The following is a 23,184-nucleotide window of genomic DNA, read 5'->3' as shown; positions in this document are numbered from 1 at the left end:
ATCAAAGCACAATGGTGTTTCATCAAGTTTGTTATTTTAACCTTCTTCAAGGACCGACCGCAGTCAAATTTGATTCAACTAAAGTAGGAGAAACAGACACCCGCTAGCCACCTTTATGCAAAACTAGTTGCATGTCTGTCGGTGGAACTGGTCTCATGAACGTGGTCATGTAAGGTTGGTCCGGGCCGCTTCATCCAAAAATACCACAGAATCAAAATAATACATTGGTGGTTGCCGATAACTTTTATAATAAAGCTACAAACATAAGGCTCCTGCCAGTTGCCGATAACTTTTAAAAAACATGATCATCTCATACAATAACGTATATCACATCATGTATTGACCATATCAATCACAACATGCCCTGCAAAAACAAGTTAGACGCCCTCTACTTTGTTGTTGCAAGTTTTACGTGGCTGCTACGGGCTTCTACCAAGAACCGTTCTTACATACGCATCAAAACCACAACGGTGATTTATCAAATTTGTTGTTTTAACCTTCAACAAGGACTGTCCACGGTCAAATTCGATTCAACTAAAGTTGGAGGAACAGATACCTGCCAGCCACCTTTATGCAAAACAAGTTGCATGTCTATCGGTGGAACCGGTCTCATGTGTGTGGACATGTAAGGTTGGTCTGGGCCACTTCATCCCACAATACCGCCGAATCAAAATAAGACATTGGTGGTAAGCAGTATGACTATCACCGCCCACAACCCGTTGTGTTCTACTCGTGCATATCCTACGCATAGACTTGGCTCAAGATGCCACTCTTGGGAACGTTGCATGGAAAACAAAAAAAATTATATGCACGCACAATGATCTATCCATGGAGATGCATAGCAACGAGGGGAAGAATATGTCTACATACCCTCGTAGACCGAAAGCCGAAGAGTTTCAAAACGCGGTTGATGTAGTCGAACTTCTTCACGCTTCAACCGATCAAGTACCAAACACGCGTCACCTCCCCGTTCTGCACATGTTCAGCTCAGTGCCATCCTCGCCGTCTTGATCCAGCAAGTGTAGCAATGAGGTGATGAGTTCCGGTAGCACAACGGTGTGGTGACGGTGGTGGTGAAGTGATACCGTAGGGCTTCGCCTAAGCGCTGCGATGATCTAGAACGGAGGAGAAACTAGAGGCGGAGGGGTGCCGACACACGACGTGGAATAATCCTGTGCCTTTGTGTGGCACCCCTCCCACATATATATTGGAGTGGGAGGGGAGGAGGCAGCCCTAGGGCGCCCCCCCCCAAAGGGCTGGCCGAATCCAACTAGGTGCGCCCCCGCTTTCCAAATCTTTGCGGGGGGGAGGGGGAGGCGCCCCCTCTCTTTCCTTCTCCTTGTGAGAAGAAAAGGAAGGAGTCCTCTCCGTTACTTCTCCTTGTGCTATGGCCTGGAGGGGGCACACCAGCCCCCTGTGGGCTGGTTTTCTCCCCTCATATGGCCCATTAAGCCCAAGAAACCCTTCCGGTGACTCGATACATTCCGGTGCATTCCGAAACCATTATGGAGTCCGAATACTATCGTCCTATATATCAATATTTATATCCGGACCATTCCAGAGCTCCTCGTCATATCCATGATCATATCTGGGACTCCGAACAACATTCGGTCACCAAACCACATAACTCATATAATACCAAATCAACATCGAACATTAAGCATGGGGACCCTACGGGTTTGAAAACTATGTAGACATGACCGAGACACCTCTCCGGTCAATAACCAATAGCGGAACCTGGATGCCCATATTGGCTCCTACATATTCTACAAACATCTTTATCGGTCAAACCGTTATGACAACATACGCAATTCCCTTTGTTCATCGGTATGTTACTTGCCCGAGATTCGATCATCGGTATCTCTATACCTAGTTCAATCTAGTTACTGGCAAGTCTCTTTACTCGTTTCGTAATACATCATCCCGTGACTAACTCATTAGTCATTTTCTTGCAAGGCTTATTATGATGTGTATTACCAAGAGGGCCCAAAGATACCTATCCGATACTTGGAGTGACAAATCCTAATCTCGATTCATGCCAACCCAAAAAATCACCTTCGGAGATGCCTGTAGATCATCTTTATAATCACACAATTATGATGTGACGTTTGATAGCACACAAGGCACTCTTCCGGTATCCGGGAGTTGCATGATCTCATAGTCAAAGGAATATGTATTCGACATACATGAAAGCAGTAGCAATAAACTGTACGATCAAATGCTAAGCTAACAGATGGGTCTTGTCCATCACATCATTCTCCTAATGATGTGATTTTGTTATCAAATGACAACACATGTCTATGGTTAGGAAACCTTGACCATCTTTGATCAACGAGCTAGTCTAGTAGAGGCTTACTCGGGACACGGTATTTGTTTATGTATTCACACATGTATTTAGGTTTCCGATCAATATAATTCTAGCATGAATAATAAACCTTTATCATGAATAAGGAAATATAAAATAACAACTTTATTATTGCCTCTAGGGCATATTTCCTTCACTTAGGTCATCCACTTGAGGGAAAATTGCTACTGTCCTACAAAAATCTGCGCTTGGAGGCCCAACAAGAGTCTACAATAAGAAGGTTGCATAGTAGACATCATCTTGGTCTTCCAAGAAACAAAATTTGGTATCTCTATCCACCACTGAAGCGGAATACATTGCAGTTGGATCATGTTGTGCTCAACTACTATGGATGACACAAACTTTCAAAGATTATGGGATACATGTGAGACATGTGCCATTGCTATGTGGCAATGAGAGTGCTATTAAGATTGCACACAACCCCATGCAACATTATCGAACTAAGCATATTGAGGTTCGTCATCATTTCATTCGAGATCATGTTGCTAAAGGTGACATTAACCTCAAGCATGTTCGTATCGATAAACAATTGGCGGATATCTTCACTAAACCTCTTGATGAGAAGATATTTTTTCACTTCAGAAGTGAGTTGAATGTCATTGATGCTTCTAGCATGAACTAGACACTCACTTGGATACATGCAAGGGCACGAGCTATTATGGCTAATCCTTGATGTTTCTCTTATGATGGTCATTTCATATCTTGGATACGTTGCTCCCTTTTATTGCACCTAACCCTTATAGGTGCTTGAATATACATCATTCCATGAAGCTTGCTCTCAAAACTCCTATATTGATCAAGGGAAATTGAAACAAGTATCTATAGTATTTGGTGTGCCCAAGGAACAAGACAACTCAAACATATCCTTTTGATAATTTATGACTCTATGTTCCACTCTTGTCAATTTGGACTCATATGTTGTTCCTTGCAAAACTAACCCATGTAGTAAGATGAACTACAAATGAAAGGATTGCTCTCAACTTTATTCAATGAGCACCCACCTCAAGTTCAACTACATGATGAACATCTACACTAAACCCAATGTAAGTCCTCACATTTCAGAGAAGCGTTACTCAAAAACATCAGTCAAAGCAACTCAACAAGATGTGAATACATTGAAATGCTTAAAAAATGGTAACCCCATTTTAAGATTAACGATGAGTATGACCTATGATCAAGTGATCTCACTTGACTCCTAAGTCAATATACTCTAACATAGGTGACCTAGTAGCCGACCCCCCTTCTAGATGATGTTCTCTAATGTCTCTTTACTTTGTTTTTCTTCTTGCTAGAGTGCTTTCCCTTTCAAAGAAAAACTTCATCTAGATCCCTTTCTATTCATGTTCTTCTCTTTAGATAGTTTCTAGTCAATTCATTGCAAATCTTATTCGAATTCCCTAAAAATACTTGTGAGAACTCAAGTGCAAGTGAGTCAAGTATACAAAATTTTCTCGCTATGATGAACTCGGTTCTTCCGACTGGGGACACATCAGTCAAACCGAAGTGCACCTAAACCCTGCACATAGTTCATCGGTGCAACCAAAAAGGACTAACTTGGACCAGCCGATGTGCTCTATCTATGAACATCCCAACTCGGAGTCATCGATTGAAACAAATCGGAGCCACCAACTTCACTGTAGAAAGAACCTTTTGTCAAATTATTTATTTTCTTTATCTAGCTCCAGTCAATGATTCTTTCCCTCTACATGCATATAAAATTATAGCATGCCTAGTTGTGCCTCTCTAGGACCACACCCACTTGACACATAACCTTGAAGCTAGACCCTTCTCAGAACTGATGTCAAAGGGGAATAGAGATGCACATCAAAGCTTATTAAAAATCTCTTCTATAATCAAAAGGAATATCCTAGTGAAGAGAGATGCATTTTACAAAAGAGGAGAGAACCTATATGTTTCTAAGAGGGGAGACACATGTTAACAATTCAAGTTGAGTCTTTAAGCTAGAAATTGCATGTCTTTGCTCTAGCTCAGCTTGCTAGAAAAGCTTGCTCTGATTTTATCTCACCCTACCTACTCCCATTATCCAATGTTAGATTCAGGGGGAGAGGAAGTTCAAGTTTAGGGTATAAAAATCCTTGAAATTCTATTGCAAATCTTATTTGATATTTTTGGGGACATGTCTGCATCTAAAGGAGTACTCATCTAGTGATACTTACCTCATACATGGCATGCCAATCTTGGTACTCTTGTTAGGATTGTATCCTATCTTGGAGAAATTATCTTGTGTTATCTAACCTTGTTTTCTCAAGCTTATTTCTTCAAGAACTTGATCAAGAACCTCACGGTAAATATATGCATCACACTCATGTGCATGATGATCTCTTGTTGCACATATTGTTTGCAAGAAAGAATCATGGACATGAAGGTACCTCTTTCATCTTGTTGCTCTGATGTATATAGCCAAGAAACATGTAAATCATTACTCATTCCTTCCTGTTGTGCACTCACATTTCATGAGCTACTATCATTTACGTGTCTGCACACTTGCAGGAGGAGCATATGCATGTTACATGTTCTCTCAAAGCTTTAACACACTATTTTCTAAGCTTTGATGTGTGTGGTCATCAATTACCAAAAAGGGGGAGATTGAAAGCACACTTGCTCCCTTGGTGGTTTTGTTAATTAATGTCAACATACATATTGTTGGACTAACAATCTTATCTAGTATGTTTCAGATGAGTTCAACAGTGGCCTGACAAGGACATGAGGATGTGGACCCCTTCAAAATGCTAAGGACAAGGATTGGCAAAGCTCCAAGACTCTACATTTTTGGTTAAGTGATTCAAGATCATGTTGAGTCCATAGGAAAGCTATTACTATTAAAATGGGATGAGGTTCTGATCATGACTCAACTGCTCGAGTGCTTAGTGGCATTGCTCCAAAATCCTCAACCATTTCTCCACATCACTTTCATCCAAAACCCTAAAGTCCATCTCGGTCCCACCAAAAAGTTCCCATCCGGACTCACCAAGATGACCCATACACTGCCACATGCAAACCCTAATGTTCCGGTACAATCGAAATGGATCTCGGTCCCACCGAGATGGTGTGACCAAGTTTCTATAGTGAAGTTGTTTCATTTTGGAATTACCGAGTTAAAACGATCAGATTACCAAAATGAAGTCTTTCCCTAGCCATTGCACTTCGATCACACCGAGTCGTTCTGTTTGGTCTGACCGAAAAGCCTGATGGCCAAGACTTTTGCACTAATCGGTCTCACCGAGATTTCCATGTCAGTGTCACTGAGTTGGGTCAAAGACTTGTAACTGTTGGATTTTTGGTGCTGCCTATTTATACCCCTCCACCACCACCTACTCTTTAAGAGAGCCATCAAAACAAACCACAACTTCCACTACTCGTTTTTTGATAGAGACCCACCTACTCATGTGTTGAGATCAAGAGATTCTAATCCAACCATTTGAACCTTGATTTCTAGCCTTTCCCAAGTTGCTTTCCATTCAATCCTCTCTTCCACCAAAGCCAAATCTGTGAGAGAGTGTCTGAGGGGAGACTATCATTTGAAGCACAAGAGCAAGGAGTTCATCATCAACAACACCGTCTATTACCTTTTGGAGAGTGGTGTCTCCTAGATTGGTTAGGTGTCACTTGGGAGCCTCCAACAGATTGTGGAGTTGAACCAAGAAGTTTGTAAGGGTAAGTAGATCGCCTACTTCATGAAGATCTACCCGAGTGAGGCTATTCCTTCGTGGGCGTAAGCCATGATGGAAAGGACAAGGTTGCTTCTTCGTGGACCCTTCATGGGCGGAGCCCTCCGTGGACTCACAAAACCGTTACCCTCCGTGGGTTGAAGTCTCCATCAACGTGGATGTATGATAACACCACCTATCAGAACCATGCCAAAAATCTTCATGTCTTCATTGCATTTGATCTTTCATCTCTACCCTTTACTTTCCACACAATTGCATGCTTTACTATTTCCGCTACCTTTTCTCTAGATATGCATGTGTAGGAAGTCTTGGTGGTATCTTAACTAGTGCCAAAATCTGCCTAATTTTCAAGGGAACTAAAAACTGCACCTTTGGTTGGTTAAGAGTCTATTCACCCCCTCTAGACCTATCTTCTCCAATCCGACAACCTCCTCTCCCCTCTCCAACCTATATATACCACAGGATTCGACCCTTTGGTGATACAAGTTTTGGAGCCTCCTCTAGTTCTTCTAGTTCTAGTTGGTCCTAATTAACTAATTACAGCTAGACTAATCCTCTAATCATCATAATAAAGCCCCATGTGGTTCTAATCTCCTTCCTTGAATTCTCCGACGATGATTCGCTCTACACGGCGAACCGCTGCCGGATCATGAAGGTTGCATGCTTGCAACCAAGTAGAGGGGTTGTGCTTTCTATCTTCGGTTTGAGGGACTGTTCGTGGGCGGTTCGCAGGATCGTCCATCGACGGTTCGAGGGATTCCAAGTATGATCTACACCGACACATTCTTCTCCCGCTGCAACTCGGTGACGGTAACGATCGTGATCCCAAGCCGTTATGCATCTTCATATTGATCTTGAGTGTGCGTTTTGTTTTCTACTACGTTTCCCAATAGTTGCTCCTTTAGACGCTTGCTAGAAATGCAACTAGACTCCATTATTGTCAGCTCAAAGCCCATTTGCCATGTTATATGACCAAAATACCCATGGAGCCACTTGTTAGTTCTCCCTCTATCTTACTACGATAAAAGTGTGGATGACACTTGATCCCCAATGATGTTCTTATTTTCTCTATTCGCTTGCTTACTCCTGACAAGTGGGCCCTACACTTATCAATGTGAGATAGAGCTGACATGTGGGTCTAGGGATATTTTGGTCATATAACATGCACTACAAGAAATACAGTCAATTATGACTCCTCATTTTGGTCGTTGATTCGTCATATTTATCGTTTATTGACCTTTTTTGATCAAATTCAGAAGGTCAACAGTTGGCCGTCAAGAACGAACAAACTTGACCTTTTTGGAATTTTGGTCGTAGCTAGATTGACGACCAAAATTTCAGAAAGGTCACTACCCACTTGCCTGAGCCACGTAGGATCTGATGTGGCTGAGCTGACGTGGCATTGTTAGTGACCAAATGGAATCATCATAAATTTCATAGCCCAGTCCACCAATCTAGTCTACATGGGCCTGGCCCAATACCTTTTTTTTATTGAAATGGTCTGATTTATTTGGGCTGATGCATTATTTTCAGAAGCATGCATATCTCACGTATGAAAACAAGTACAACAGAATACAATATTGTAGATAAATTGTATATTTCATTTCAGTAACACATCACATGAAATACAATACATCATCCATTAACTACTCTACACAGCAAGGTCCAAGGTCCAACAAGTGCACAGCAAAATAATGCTACAAGTGCAAGTGCACAGCAAAAGACCCAACAAGTGCACAGGCGCACAACAACATAGTTCTACAAAGATTGGACGAGATGGGCAAATTTTAGTTGATCACACATAACATTAATGAGAAACGAAGCTTCTTCTGCCCTTCGCTTCTTTTGAGTGCTTCAGATTATCCTGGTAATTCGAACAATCAAACATTAGAAAGCACACAAAATATGAGCAAACAAAAGATAAATGGAGGTTTTACATTCAGCAATTAACACAAGACTAAGACATGCTCCCATAGAAATTGCAGGAATTGCAAGATTATTCTTGTGTTAGCTCAACACTTTGTGCAAAAAAAAACTCACATTAATAACTTCCAACATGAAGAGCAGCACTAACCAATACACAAACCAATACACAAAGCAGCAATACAACAGAGCAGCACTAACCAATACAACAGAGCAGCACTAACCAATACACAAAGCATTACATCATATATGATACAGACTACAAGAGGAACAGATCTGAAACCAGTAGTCCCCCATCAATGAAGATTGAATGGACAGAGAAGCAACACTGTCCAAAGTACAGTACCCAACTAGCCTAAGTTGCTGCCAATAATCCATATTGGTACAACAGCTAGCATCGTTCAGCATATAACACCTACTAATTTTAGCATCGTTCAGCTAAGCAAGGAATCAAACACAACCATCGCACTTGTATCAGGCCCGTACTTTATTCAACAGAAGAAGAGAATGATGGATGCGCTTGTATCAAGCTAGCCCTCACGGTTGGATGGATGCAAGTGTCCTTCCTGGCATGATTAACCCATTGTCTCTTAACCGCCGCCGCCGAATACAGGGGACAAGAACAAAATCAGGTTGTTTCTAATGCGTGCATACTGACTAACTGAAGAACTGCTCGAGTTTCAGTGGCCAAGAAGAATCAGATTTTGCATCACCAAGAGAGCACAAGGAAAGGGGATTGGCGGGGTTACCTGCCCTGATGCAGATGAACGGCGGAGGAGGAGGCTGCAGGTCCCGGTGGTGAAGCTGGCGCTGATGAAGGCCCGCGTAGAGCGACCCTTGGTGCCGTTGCCCGTCGGAGGTGCGGGGGTTGTGCCGGTGACCCACTGCGGCGGCTAGGGTTTGGACCCGCCGTGGTTGTGGATCCCGCCGCCGTGGCCCCTGCGAGGAGCCCGAGCAGGACCCCACGGGCTTGACCTTGGATCTGGACGCGGCAGGAGCGACACGGCCTCCCCTCTCGATCTGGGTGCACGGTCGTGGCCCCCCGATCTGGAGCGTAGGGAGATGAAGGAGAGACTAAGGGTGCCGGCGGTGGGGTGGAGGGGCAGAGGATGGGCCTCGGGGAGACGAGCTCGCCGCCGGTGGGGTTGGGATTGGGGGAGAGGGAGGAGGTTGGCGGGGGCAGCGATTGGGTGGGACGAGGAGGAGCAAGCCCCGTGTCTTCATTTTTTGGGTCCGGTTGGACGCACGCACGCACGCCGGATGAAGGCGAGGGGAGGGGGATGGAGGAGACAAGGTCGACGGTGGGGTGGGGGCGGCGGTGGTGGGTGGGGATGGCGGCGGTGGCGGAGACTAGGTAAGGGAGAGGACGGCGCGGTAGCCTCGATTGGATCTGGAGAAGGAAAGGGTGGGTGGGTGGGTAGGTGGGTTAGGGTTTTGGTCTTTCAGGAGAAGATCCATTGGATGGGCGCGTGATGGATGGCTCAGATCGTGTCCAACTTGGTGATCCGCGTGGACGTGGTTGCTCGCTTCTCATTGGTTGGCTGGCGCACACTCAAATATCCAAAATTTGGACCCAAATTTCTGAAAAAAATTATATGCCTACAAATCTATGTTGCAAAATTGAACCAAATCAAGGGAGTTTGTTCAAATGATCTCATATTTTGCACAAGGGTGCATCTTGGAATGGCAAACAATGTTGCCTAAGGGAGTTTTCATTTTCTTTGCACGGAAAATTCATTTTCCATTTTTCGAGTGCCCGAAATGAGTTTTTTTGTGAAGGATCTACCATATATTTGTTGCAAAATTGGACCAAATCAATTTTATAAAAAACTAGGTCATATTTAATGCACAATTGACCAAATGGTTGCGTGTAAAAAGTTTTGATCCACCTCTGGTGAAAAAGACAAATTTCCGCCGATTCAGTTGGAAGCGGGTCAAATTTGAACTGCAGGTGCCTTTTATTTTGCTCTTTATTTTTTCCAAAAATCATTTCTAGGTACATAAGTATCTATTTAATCAGAGAAATATCAAAAGTTTTCCAAGATTCAACCACTAGCTAGGAACGGTCAAGCCCGCCATTTTGACCGCATTTTGAAACGGGCATAAAAAATTCGAAAAAAAATCAAAAAAATGGAAAACCTTCGCTTTGGGTCATTATATATGACCAAGTTTCCAGGAAAAATAATAAACTTGTAATACGGAAATTATTTTAAAAAAGTATTCTCAGAAATGAGCTATCATGCGTGAAGATTCATGGCTTTCAAGCCAAATGATCAATCTTGTGGCCACATTCATGGCATAGTTTGTTCAAATGATCTCATATTGTGCACAAGGGTGCATCCTGGAATTCCAAACAATGTTGCTTTGGGTAGTTTTCACTTTCATTGCACAAAAAAGCCATTTTCCATTTTCCGAGTGCTCCAAATGAGGTTTTTTTGTGAAGAACCTACCAAATAATTATTGCAAAATTGGACCAAATCAATTTTATAAAATACTAGGCCATATTTAATGCACAATTGATCAAATGGTTGGGTGTAAAAATTTTTGATCCACCTTTGGTGAAAAAGACAAATTTCCGCCGATTCAGTTAGAAGCAGGTCAAATTTGAACTGCAGCTGCCTCATAGTTTGCTCTTTATTTTTTTTCAAAAATCATTTCTAGGTACATAAGTATCTATTTAATCAGAGAAACATCAAAAGTTTTCCAAGATTCAACCACTAGCTAGGAACGGTCAAGCCCGCCGTTTTGACCGCATTTTGAAACGGGCATAAAAAATTCAAAAAAAATCAAAAAATTGGAAAACCTTCGCATTGTGTCATTATATATGACCAAGTTTCCAGGAAAAATAATAAACTTGTAATACGAAAATTATTTTAAAAAAGTGTTCTCAGAAATGAGCTATCATGCGTGAAGATTCATGGCTTTCAGGCCAAATGATCAATCTTATGGCCACATTCATGGCATAGTTTGTTCAAATGATCTCATATTGTGCACAAGGGTGCATCTTCGAATTCCAAACAATGTTGCTTTGGGGAGTTTTCACTTTCATTGCACAAAAGAGCCATTTTCCATTTTTCGAGTGCCCCAAATGAGGTTTTTTTGTGAAGAACCTACCAAATAATTATTGCAAAATTGGACCAAATTAATTTTATAAAATACTAGGCCATATTTAATGCACAATTGATCAAATGGTTGGGTGGAAAAAGTTTTGATCCACCTCTGGTGAAAAAGACAAATTTTCGCCGATTTAGTTGGAAGCGGGCCAGATTTGAACTGCAGCCGCCTCATAGTTTGCTCTTTATTTTTTTCAAAAAATCATTTCTAGGTACATAAGTATCTATTTAATCAGAGAAACATCAAATTTTTTCCAAGATTCAACCACTAGCTAGGAACGATCAAGCCCGCCGTTTTGACCACATTTTTAAACGGGCATAAAAAATTCAAAAAAAATCAAAAAATTGGAAAACCTTCGCATTGTGTCATTATATGTGACCAAGTTTTCAAGAAAAATAATAAACTTGTAATACGGAAATTATTTTAAAAAGTGTTCTCAAAAATGACCTGTCATGCGTGAAGATTCATGGCTTTCAAGCCAAATGATCAATCTTATGGACACATTCATGGCATAGTTTGTTCAAATGATCTCATATTGTGCACAAGGGTGCATCTTGGAATGGCAAACAATGTTGCCTAAGGAAGTTTTCATTTTCTGTGCACGGAAATTCATTTTCCATTTTCTGAGTGCCTAAAATGAGTTTTTTTGTGAAGGACCTACCATATATTTGTTGCAAAATTGGACCAAATCAATTTTATAAAATACTAGGCCATATTTAATGCACAATTGGCAAAATGGTTGGGTGTAAAAAGTTTTGATCCACCTTGTGTGAAAAAGACAAATTCCCGCCGATTCAGTAGGAAGCGGGTCAAATTTGAACTGCAGCTGCCTCATAGTTTGCTATTTATTTTTTCCAAAAATCATTTCTAGTTACAGAAGTACCTATTTAATCATAAATACATGGTTTGGTGGCGATACGTCGAGGTTTGGACGGTGGTGGAGGGCCCCAACTCTAGAGTGCGTAAACTCGCATGCCCGCTGCATGGTCACCGCGTGACTGTGGTGTTGCCATGTGTTCTGGAAGGCCTAGGCATGTATAGTGGGTTGGGCACTCCCCAGGTAGGTGCTAGGAAGAAAATCACAACATAAGATTCTCACGAGGAGACCGATCGATGCTCAAACATGAATAAGCAGCCAAGTGTTTGATTAGCGGTACGGGAAATGCACATGGCTAATGGGCGTGAGTTTTGGCTGAGGATGATCAGTTACTAAGAAGACCGTCTTCACAAATTTTCAGCTCAAAAGGAGGAGCGTAGGTGGTACTTGCTTTGCAAAGTACCACACTGGACATAAATACGAATGTTGAAGCTGGGCTCAAAATAATGAATGGATTGAGCTGGCATTTGGTGGAGGATGGTTATTTGGGCATAGGAAAGCACTGTAGAAAATGGATACCATTTGGACATGCCAAAGTGGTACTTCCTTCACAAAGTGTTTTTCTGAACATAATAGGAAAATGAATATTTTTGAATTATTTCTGAACTAGGCAAGGAAGGTTTTTTACATATTTGATGAAGATATGACCCAAAGAATTTACGAGATTTTTTTGGGAATTTTGGGAAAGACAGAAATATAGGTTGCTTCACAACATAGGGCAAAAACTGCCACATGGACATGACACATATGCAAAACTGATGAAGTGGCGCCTAGTCATAGCAACCCACCACAATTTACAAGGTTATGACCATCTATATTGGTCATGATCAGCTAGAAATAAGGCAGCGAAGCAGTGCTATCTGCTTTATGACCATTTCGTGTAAGGAAACTACGACCTTTCTGACCGAAATGGTCGTTATAGTTTAGGGTTTGGAGCCCCCCGAACAGCTTTTGACTAATTGGTCTGAAATGGTCATAAATCTATGACCAATTCTTCCAGGGTCACTGACAGAAGGTCACTAGTTGACATATTTCTTGTAGTGATGGTCAATGGGTTTGATCTAACAATAATGGTGTTTGATGGCATTTTTGAGCAAAAATCTAACAAAATGATGACATTTATGAGGTATGTAATGGCATTTTGAGCATGCATCTCAATGAACGATGACAAATTTTAGCACTTGTAACTTCTAATGGCAAAACTGAGTAGCGCGACACAACAATTGGCATAAATGATAAAAACCAAATCTTTCTAAGTTGATTAAAACTATTAAGAAAAATATCGATATCTACAATACCAAATCAATATATCATGTACCAGTATATTTTCAATGTGTTAAACAAAAGCTGGCCTTGGCTTTTTGCATGACATTAATACTCCCTCCGTCCCAAAATATAAGACCTTATTACACCCAACCTCCTAAGAGATCAAATCTCCTGGGTAATTTGAACCAGAGAAACAACAAACCAAGCTCACAAATCAGAGCTCGAAAAGAGAGGATCTGTCCACGATCCAAGCAAGAACCAAGATAACCAAGGAGGTTCGAGAGAACCCACACGAATTTGTGTATTAGGGACCTCAGCAGGGATACAAGATAGATAGGGACAATTCCGAATTTGGGGCTTGGGAAGTTCTCGATTTCTTGAAGAATTTGTTGCAGTTGTGAGGTGAAATCAATAAGGGTTAGGAGGTGCTTATTCTTGATAATTTCTCCCATTGTTAATTAAGAGAAAATATTGTTCTTTGAGATGAATGGTCGTGGTCGCCCGGAATTCCCATGCAGAGTTTCCAGCTTTTCATGGTCCGATGATCTGTGCCGCGCAAAAGCTCCCAGATTGTGGGATGAAGCTCCAATCTCCTAAAATATAAGACCTTATTACATCCAATGTAATAAGGTTGAATGTAATCAGGTCTTATATTTGGGGAGAGGGAGTAGCTGCCAAATACGGTAGGACGCTACAAATTAAGGAAAAATCTGTAGCATCAATACACAAAGGGTAAAAAAAAGAATGACCAATCCAATCCAAGAAGTAATATAGGGCAACACTAGGCATCCGACTACTGATAATTCCTACCTATCAGACTAGTGGGAGGCCGTTGGATTCAGGCTAGATGAGTGGTGGATTATGCATGGTTGCATGCAACCCACAAAACGTGGAAGGTTCCAAATTTAAAACCAACCACCATATATGTGGGGTTTGACCGATTGATTGCCTCCGGTAATCACTCACAATTGCTAATTTCTTGAAACTAATTATAACAGCTTTTAGGGAAATAAATTAATTATTTTATCCCAATAATTTTCACTATATGTGGTTTCTGGTATTTGTCGACACTACCTCCAATGCAACGAAAGTTTACTTCTATCTCAAGCACTGCAAATTAATTTTGCTTCCAGTATATTCGCAAACTTTTTTTAATCCCGTTGCTTCTATATATAGGATTTTCACTCAGCTCCCTAAATCATGTGCTTCCTTCCATCTTAAGATAAACATGCTTTCGACACTACAAACCATACTTTATAGTTTCTGCTATCAAGCGTGTGTGGTTGTATTTAAAAGCACAATTTTATGATGATTGAAACATGTCACATGAGATATTGATGCATTTCATGTGTTCGTGAGCCATTGGAAACATAATTTGATAATTCTTGAAGCGTGAACCAAGTACTATTGATGCATTGGGCGTAGTTGTGTGGAGGAACGAATCAATCACACATATACACGGAAACATATTATATATAAGTTGGAAACATGCCACATATGATGAAATGATGCCGACGTAAATTGGAACGACTTCAAGTAGGTGGCGGTCGTTGCCGGCGCTATGGAGAGAGTGATGCAGTGTTGGAGGTCGATATTGTGAGATGATCGATCTCACATGGCCGCTCACCGAGGGGATTGACCATCAAACTCTCGCTTACGACCGTCGGCGCATGTGTGCACTTCCATTGTTGTTGATCTTGGTGGATCAAGATCACAACAGTGTTGAGAATCACCGCCTTCATAGATCAGCATCATCGCGTCGTAGAAATTAGTAGGATCTCCCCATCTACGGGGAGACGCTTCCCGTCGACGTACTCACCAATGAGATGATCCATGTAGTCGGCGGCGGTGGCGGCGAAGGCAGCGTCGATGGGCGTTACCCTTGCTAAGGTTGTGGTAATGTAGGGGTTCATATATAGCTTTGCTTCCAAGGCGTTGGATTTTGAAGCGTTGGATTTTGAGAGGTCTGACACGAGGCGTGGGATCGGACTATAAAGCGTTTCCCTAATATAAATAAGTAAAGTGGCGACGTCATCAGGATACACAATTCTATGCCGGTGAAGGGTGTAATTATCCCTTCTCCGGCATCATTTAATCCTGGGATATACTCTCCCACGCCCGCTCGAATTCCTTCTAACGAACCTCCGTAATCAGCCATCCCTAATACACAAATCCCTGTGAGTTCTGTCGAGCCTCCTCGGTTATCTTGGTTCTTGCTTGGATCGTGGACAGATCCTTTCTTTTCGAGCTCTGATTTGTGAGCTTGGTTTGTTGTTTCTCTGGTTCAGATTACCCATGAGATTTGATCTCTTCAGGGTGTTCTTATTCGTCGAATCTGGGGCGAAATCAGAGGTATTTTTGGGCGGTGTCGCTTCGATCCTGCCAAGGTGGTTTGTTTATTTTATCCCGCGGCATTAGCTTGTTGGATTGTCGTAAAGTTCGGATTCTCAGCAGGGACACAAGGTAGACAGGGACAATCCCGAATTGGGGCATTGGGAAGTTCCCGATTTCTTGAAGAACTGGTTGGAGTTTTGAGGTGAAATCAATAAGGGTTAGGAGGTGCATATTCTTGATAATTTCTCCTGATTGTTAATTGAGTGAAAAGATTGTTCTTTGAGATGGATGGTCGTGGTCGCCCGGAATTCCCATGCTAGAGGTTCCAGTGTTTCATGGTCTGATGATCCGTGCCGCGCAAAAGCTCCCAGATTGTGGGCAAAATGTATGCCGTCGGAAAGGTCTTGTACAGTGTCGCCGGTCCATTCCACCCATTTGGTGGTGCGGTCGACATAGTTGTTGTGCAGCAGCAGGATGGCAGCTTCAAGAGCTCGCCATGGTATGTGCGATTTGGCAAGTTCCAGGGGGTTCTCAAGACAAGGGAGAAGGTGGTAAACATTGCTGTGAATGGTGTCGAAGCCGGGTTTCACATGTACTTGGATAGCAATGGTGAGGCTCACTTTCTCAGGGATGCAGACTCAATTACTGCGGAAGGGGATTTTGTTGTGTCCACTTCATCTTTGGGGGATGAACGGGAGGTGACGATGCAGGATGCACAGTTAAGGAAGTCCAAGAGCACTTCTTGTGATATCTCAACCATGGAGGCCAGTGCTGGGGATGGGAAGATGCCTGCGAGGACAGTCTCAAGACAGAGCACCATACTTGAGCGGATGTTTGGACGGAAACCAAATAAGGATAATGCCCCTGCTGTGGATAGCGTGTGCTCATTAGAGCGCGCGGAGATTGCAGCCGAACTCCTTGATACAAAGTGGTTGACAAATCTCTCGCATGGTTCGGAAGCTCCTAGTTCTGATCATGAACCTTCCAGTAGTCATCTGAGAGATGCTGGCAACGGTAATCAAGGGGAAACCGCAAAAATGGTATTGCCAGATTGTAGCTTTGATCATTATAAAGCAATGGGCTCTAATTGTGAGAATGTGAACAGCACTGTTGGTAGCCCACATGGAGGAAGGAGGAGTTCAGGAGATGAAAAGGCGCACTGTATACAAACCACTAGTGTCGAGGAGGAGATTGTTGCCATTTGTGCGCATAAGACTGATGGGATCATGTCAACTATAGACCGGCCAGGATCAGAACATCTGTCAAATGATTTGGATACAGGTAAAAGTATCAATGAGTCTGTTGATACTCAAGGTGAGTTGCAGGGTAATCTTGAAGATGTTACAGTAAGGGAAATGCACACGGAGGTTTTTTCCAATGGCATTTTTGAAATTCATGCAATTGAAACAGGCATTACTGATTGTAAAAGTGAAGTGGTTTCACAGTTTGTCACTGTTGATTCCGACAAGTTCAATCAAAATTTTACTGAAGCGAATTCACCAACTTTTAGCACAACCACATATTTTTCAAGTGAAACGCATGATGGTTCATCGATTGCTTGTGGTCATGAGGCATGCCAAGAGAAAGTGGTCATTATAAGTACCTCGGAGACTCTGGAGAGCTCATATGATGTGTCCAATATTTTGGCTGATGAAGTTCATTATGCTGAAGGCATCTCATTGGCTGATGGTCTACAGTTTGAAGAGTGTTCCAGAGTCTCCAGTGGAAGATTGGAACAGGAATATGTCAAGGAAAGGCCACTGTCAAATCATAGTTCTAGCAATAAAGAAGACTTGTATAACGTGGGTGTTCCAGAAGTTTCTGTTTTTGATGACTCTAGTTCTCAAACCTTCCAAGCTAATCTTCCTGATAAGGATATTTCTGTCAGTACTCTTGTCAATGATCACATGGATATTTCTGTGGACACTGTTGCAAATGATCATAATACCAGCTCATCTCATGATTTAGCTTGTCAGCATGGTCTAATATTTCCTGATGCTCCTGGTGGTATAGATATATTGAGTTATGTGCATGAAAATGATTCTGACACTGTAGCAAAGGATTCCACGGTGAATACTAAAACATGCTATGGGGAACATGATGTTTCTTTCAATCAGCCACCAAAAATTCAAAGTGTGACCGGAGAGTGCATTGCCCAAACACCTGATTTCCCTAATAAAGTGGAAGGTGAAGTTTCATCAATTATTTTTGATTTTTCCAGTTTGAGCAAAGTCGATACAGAAAATATCAAGCTAGAATATGATGAGAACCGATCTGGTTTTGCAAGTGGAGTTGACATTGAGCTTGTGCCTGACAGGCCCGGAGAGTGGATTGCCCAAACACCTTATGTCCCTTATAAAGTGGAAGGTGAAGTTTCATCAATTGTTTTTGATTTTTCCAGTTTGAGCAAAATCGACACAGAAAGTATCAAGCTAGAATATGATGAGAACCGATCTGGTTCTGCAAGTGGAGTTGACATTGAGCTTGTGCCTGACGAGCCCGGAGAGTGCATTGTCCAAACACCTGATTTCCCTAACAAAGTGGAAGGTGAAGGTTCATCAACTGTTTTTGATTTTTCCAGTTTGAGCAAAGTCGACACAGAAAATATTAAGCTAGAACATGATGAGAACCAATCTGGTTCTGCAAGTGGAGTTGACATTGAGCTTGTGCCTGACGAGCCAAGGGACGAAGCAGAAGCACTTGTGTCTTTATCTGCTTGCCATAATAAATTAGAAGATGAATTTTCACCAATTATTTCTGATTTTTCCAATTTGAGCACAGTCGAAGCAAAAAACGCCAACTTGGAAGATAATGAAAACAGACCTAGTTCCGCAAGTGGAGTTGAATTAGTGCCTGTGCCTGAGGACCCAAGGGATAAAGCAGAAACAATTGTGCCGCCCTGTAAGTTTGTAGATGAAATTCAGCTTCAATTTAGTGACACTACAAGTTTTTCTGACAGAAAGACTATGGATGGTATAATAGCTAATAAAGCAGCAATTGAACGAGTGCATAATGCAGCTGATGGTGATGCAGATGAAGGAGTAAACGACATTGATCTTGAAAATAAATCAGAAAACAATCCTGATTTTTCAATGCCTGAGATTATCCTTGTTCCTATTCCTGGAAGTGGGTTGCATCTATGTGATAATAATCTGGAGGCCAAATCTGCACCAAATATCCGTTCTCACATACACGATCTTGAAAGATCTGATGATTTTCGAGTAAGTCGCTCACTGTACAATGGTAAGAACAGGGAGGTTGATCCAGTCAAGAGTAAAAACTCTGGCTTTCCAGAGCAGGAACTAGAAGGCACTAGTCAGTCAAAAGAAAATAGTGCCCCAAGGGATAAAGCAGAAACAATCGTGCCGTTCTGTGAGTTTGTAGATGAAATTCAGTTTCAATTTAGTGACACTACAAGTTTTGCTGATAGAAAGACCCTGGATGATATAATAGCTAATAAAACAGCATGTGAAGGAGTGCATGATGAAGCTGATGGTGATGCGGATGAAGAGGGAGGGAATGACACTGATCTCGAAAATGCATCCAAAAAACATTCTGATTTGTCAAGGCCTGAGATTATCCTTATTCCTATTCCTGGAAGTGAGTTGCATCTATGTGATAGTAATCTGGAGGCCAAATCTGCACCAAATCTCTGTCCTCACATAAATGATCTTGAAAGATCTGATGGTTTTCAAGTAAGTCGCTCACTGTACAATGGTGAGAATAGTGGGGTTGATCAAGTCGAGAGTAAGAACTCTGGCTTTTCAGAGCAGGAACTAGAAGGCACTAGTGAGTCAAAAGAAAATAGTGGCCTGTGTGAGCTCATCAACAGTCCAGTGCCTGATAACAAGCACTCTGATGACCTGAAAGACAATTCGTTCAACCCTGTTGTGGGTGAGTTTGTTTTACTATATGAGCTAATACGTCTGTGCGCTATAGTAGGCTTTAATGATATTTATTTTGTTCTGCAGATTAAATGTGATGCCTATCTCTTAAATCTTAGTAATAATTCTGTTCTGCGGCATGTGCAGTGAATTTTGTAGATATATTCATATTCATCAATTTCAGGGGACTGGATCCAGTTTCATTTTTTTACTTTTGTTAGTTGCCTGCAATATTGTATGTGTCAGTGTAATAATCGCTAGCTGTGTCATTTTTGTAGAATTATCCCTATGCAGGCACTTGTTATCTGAAGGCATGGGAGCAGATGCTGCGCGCAAAAACTTTGATGCTGAGAAGATAACCTTAGAGAAGTTCCGTGCCATGGAGCAGTCATTGATAAGAAACGACAAGCTAGTTGCTAGGATTTCTGGCCGTTACTTTCCCTGGGATGTAGCTGCACCTGTCGTACGGGGGATGGTTTCTTTTAGAGAGGAACAGCTCTTTGAACACCAAGGTATGATAAAGGTGGAGCGAGTTGAGCCAAGCACAACACAAGGTGGCAGCTGGAGAATCTGGCCATTTAGTTTCAAAAGAACGAGGACTATTAACAGCATCCAGCCAGTTTGTGAGAGCACAGTCGCGAGTACTTTGTCCATTCCTGTTAGCGAGTCAGATGGAGAAAGAAATAAACGCAGTGCAAAGATGATGGAGGGGAAGGTGCGATCGCTCACTCCAACATCTGAGGAGCTTGCGTCTCTTCATCTCAGAGAGGGCAGGAACATTGTGACATTTACCTTCTCCACTGCTATGCTTGGGACACAGCAGGTTAGTTGCCATTCTTTCATCATCACACTTGATTTGCCCATGCAGTTTCTCATCCTCCCCGCCTTTTTGACAGGTAGATGCTCACATATATTTATGGGAATGGAATGCACACATTGTCATATCAGATGTTGATGGAACTATCACCAAGTGAGTTGGGCAAATCCAGTTGGCATTTTTTTTGAATCTGTCTCCTGAATGCCAGGAACATAATGATTTATAAATACTCCATTTGATTTGATTAACTTCTTATTACCTTTTCAGTTTTAAAACGACATTTTGTGTTAAATGAAAAGTAGTACTATATAAGTAAAAGAGTTTGGAAAAATAACGTCCTGTTTTTTGGTTGATGGAACTTATCCTATCTGCCTACAAGAGGGAGGGAAGAACATGAGTTTTTTTCTTATTCCAAACATTCAAATATGCATTTTGTTCACTACAAAATAGGGGCATTTTGTTCTTATTCCATACATTCAAATATTTATAACTGTAACTATAAATGCAGGTCTGATGTTCTAGGTCAGTTCATGCCAATGGTTGGTGTTGACTGGTCTCAAAATGGAGTTGCTCATTTATTTTCTGCAATACAGGTATGCAGCAAGACAGAAGTATTAAAGTTCATTCCCAGATATAGCTCAAGACAGTCGCAATTGATCCATTATATATCATCTTTTCTCCAACCACAGAAGATTCTCCAAATGCCTGAAGAATTGCATATGTTTGTTTTTCTGTGTGAATTTTTGCAGCAAGCTGCCCCTAAAATGTTTTTAATTGTGTTTGTTCTTATGGCCTTCCACAGGAAAATGGATATCACCTGCTTTTTCTAAGTGCACGCTCTATTTCACAGGCCCACCTAACAAGACAGTTCCTTTTCAACCTAAAGCAGGTATTAAAAATTTCTCCCACCCTTTGTTCATCTGTTTGTGCCCTAAAGTCACAAGTGGTGATAATACTTTATATGTTGAATACCCAATTATCTAATAATGAGTGCCAAGTGTTGATCTATCTTATTCTACCAACGTGTCAATATGGATTTCAGGACGGAAAAGCACTTCCTGATGGCCCTGTCGTGATATCTCCTGATGGCCTCTTTCCATCTTTGTACAGAGAAGGTGAGCACTAGCCTTTTATATTAGGGACAGACTTTAAAAAACTAGTATAGCACAGTTTTTCTTTAGTGCCAAGTTTGAGTTTCTGAAGTGATGAGGACCTGAAGAATCTGGAGGCTGCTGAATTTTGTTTGATCTGTGCCAAGTGAATTAAGTATTGAAACCACCGTTGTTTGACATTGTTTTGCAGTTATCAGAAGAGCTCCTCATGAATTCAAGATCTCATGCCTAGCGGTGAGTAACTGACTAGTCCCTAAGACACATAAAATCGAGAAGAAAAGACAAGTATGTAGTAATAAAGTGTTGCATACATACAGGATATCAAAGCACTATTTCCTCCTGACTCGCATCCTTTCTATGCGGGATTTGGGAATAGAGATACTGATGAGCTTAGTTACCTCAAGGTTGGGATTCCCATGGGCAAGATCTTCATAATAAATCCCAAGGTAAGAAATGAAAAGCATGTGCATTTGCATAGTGTGAATAAAGTCCAGTAAGTGAAGGCATTTGTTTGTTTATATTTGTGGTTTGGTGCAGGGTGAAGTTGCTGTGAATCGCCGGGTAAATACAAAATCATACATGTCCCTGCATGCTCTTGTGAATCGGGTGTTCCCTCCTCTATCGTCACCACCGGAGCAGGTCTGTCTGTCGTGTTTTCTGATTCTTGACTTGAGTTTCATCAGTGTGTTTTGTACCTTGACCTGATGGTGGTGACTCCAGGAGGACTACAACACCTGGAATTACTGGAAGATGCCAGTCGCTGATATTTGAGGTGCAGTCTGGGCACAATGCTCTATGGCACACAGCAATGTCCATAAGAAGGTGAAGGCAGAGGGGTAGTGCAGCGAGGTATTGTTGTCCTAACCTGTTGTGTTCCCTGCCTGCCCTGCCTGCTAAGGAGTAGGAGTAGTTTCTTGCAGGAGGTCAATCTTCACATATACATTGTCTTGTGTTTCCACAGGCCAATGAATGGTTGGGGAATGCTCCTGATGCAAGATGGACGGTGTGTATAATACGGAGTAGGCAACATAGTCTGTACGAGCGATGCCATCATATTGCAGCTTGGTTGAGAATGGGAGGTCCCTTGAGTTAGTTTCTTCTTCCTTGCTGTACTATCGTAGTAGTACTAATTTTGTACTAGAACAACAAGACAAGAATTCAAATATCATCAAGTAAGTCTGTTGGATTGGCTGCTGGTGATGACGTTGCGTTTTGCACATGTCAATCTTGTTATTTTAATTTTGTCTGCCTCTGCCTGTGGACAATTTATTCGCAGAATAAATATAGCGTCCAGTCAGTATTGATCGTTCCTTCCTGTTCCAGTCAGTTTGCTAGGTTATGCTATTTGCTGCTGCTTCTTCTTCTTCTTAAGGCTTCCGCCTCGCTTTATATTATAAAGCAACTGCTCAAGCCAAACATCCAAGAAGGTTCAAACACACATACACACAAAAGTCACACCGAGAAGAGGAATCCAAGGGTTAGTGCTAAGGGCCGGGGGGGGGGGGGGGGGGGGGGGGGGGGGGGGGGGGGGGGGGGGGGGGCGGGGGCGCCAAGCAGAAGGCCATCGATCGAAGGTCGGTGAGGAGAGTGTTGATGACGTCCCGGTTGTCGGTGTCAAAACCGGCGGATCTCGGCTAGGGGGTCCTGAACTGTGCGTCTAAGATCGATGGTAACAGGAGACAGGGGACATGATGTTTATCCAGGTTCGGGCCCTCTCTATGGAGGTAATACCCTACTTCTTGCTTGATTGATCTTGATGGATATGAGTATCACAAGAGTTGATCTACCACGAGATCGTAATGG

General features: G+C 42.1%; 1 protein-coding gene across 4 annotated transcripts; it reads left to right on the top strand.

Annotated features, from left to right (window-relative positions):
* The first annotated feature begins 15,234 nt into the window (after positions 1-15,234).
* LOC125551674 (phosphatidate phosphatase PAH1-like) lies at positions 15,235-22,691 on the top strand. 4 transcript variants are annotated; one of them, XM_048714952.1, is made up of 13 exons: positions 15,235-15,411; positions 15,523-15,586; positions 15,689-19,462; positions 19,731-20,275; positions 20,349-20,422; positions 20,778-20,862; positions 21,072-21,158; positions 21,312-21,384; positions 21,572-21,615; positions 21,699-21,827; positions 21,919-22,020; positions 22,102-22,230; positions 22,343-22,691. In XM_048714952.1, exons 3-12 carry the CDS (start codon positions 15,952-15,954, stop codon positions 22,150-22,152), a joined length of 4,701 nt encoding a protein of 1,566 aa, XP_048570909.1. In that variant the 5' UTR covers positions 15,235-15,411; positions 15,523-15,586; positions 15,689-15,951; the 3' UTR covers positions 22,153-22,230; positions 22,343-22,691. The 4 variants fall into 4 exon arrangements, with proteins under 4 accessions (XP_048570909.1, XP_048570908.1, XP_048570910.1 ...); XM_048714951.1 differs by having other exon boundaries at positions 15,523-19,462; XM_048714953.1 differs by having other exon boundaries at positions 15,235-18,469; positions 18,602-19,462.
* Positions 22,692-23,184: the final 493 nt, after the last annotated feature.

The sequence above is a fragment of the Triticum urartu genome, chromosome 4 (assembly GCF_003073215.2).
Source record: "Triticum urartu cultivar G1812 chromosome 4, Tu2.1, whole genome shotgun sequence".
Lineage (NCBI taxonomy): Eukaryota > Viridiplantae > Streptophyta > Magnoliopsida > Poales > Poaceae > Triticum > Triticum urartu.
The sequence above is the reverse complement of the archived record's forward strand: the minus strand, read 5'-3'. Positions and strand labels throughout refer to the sequence as shown.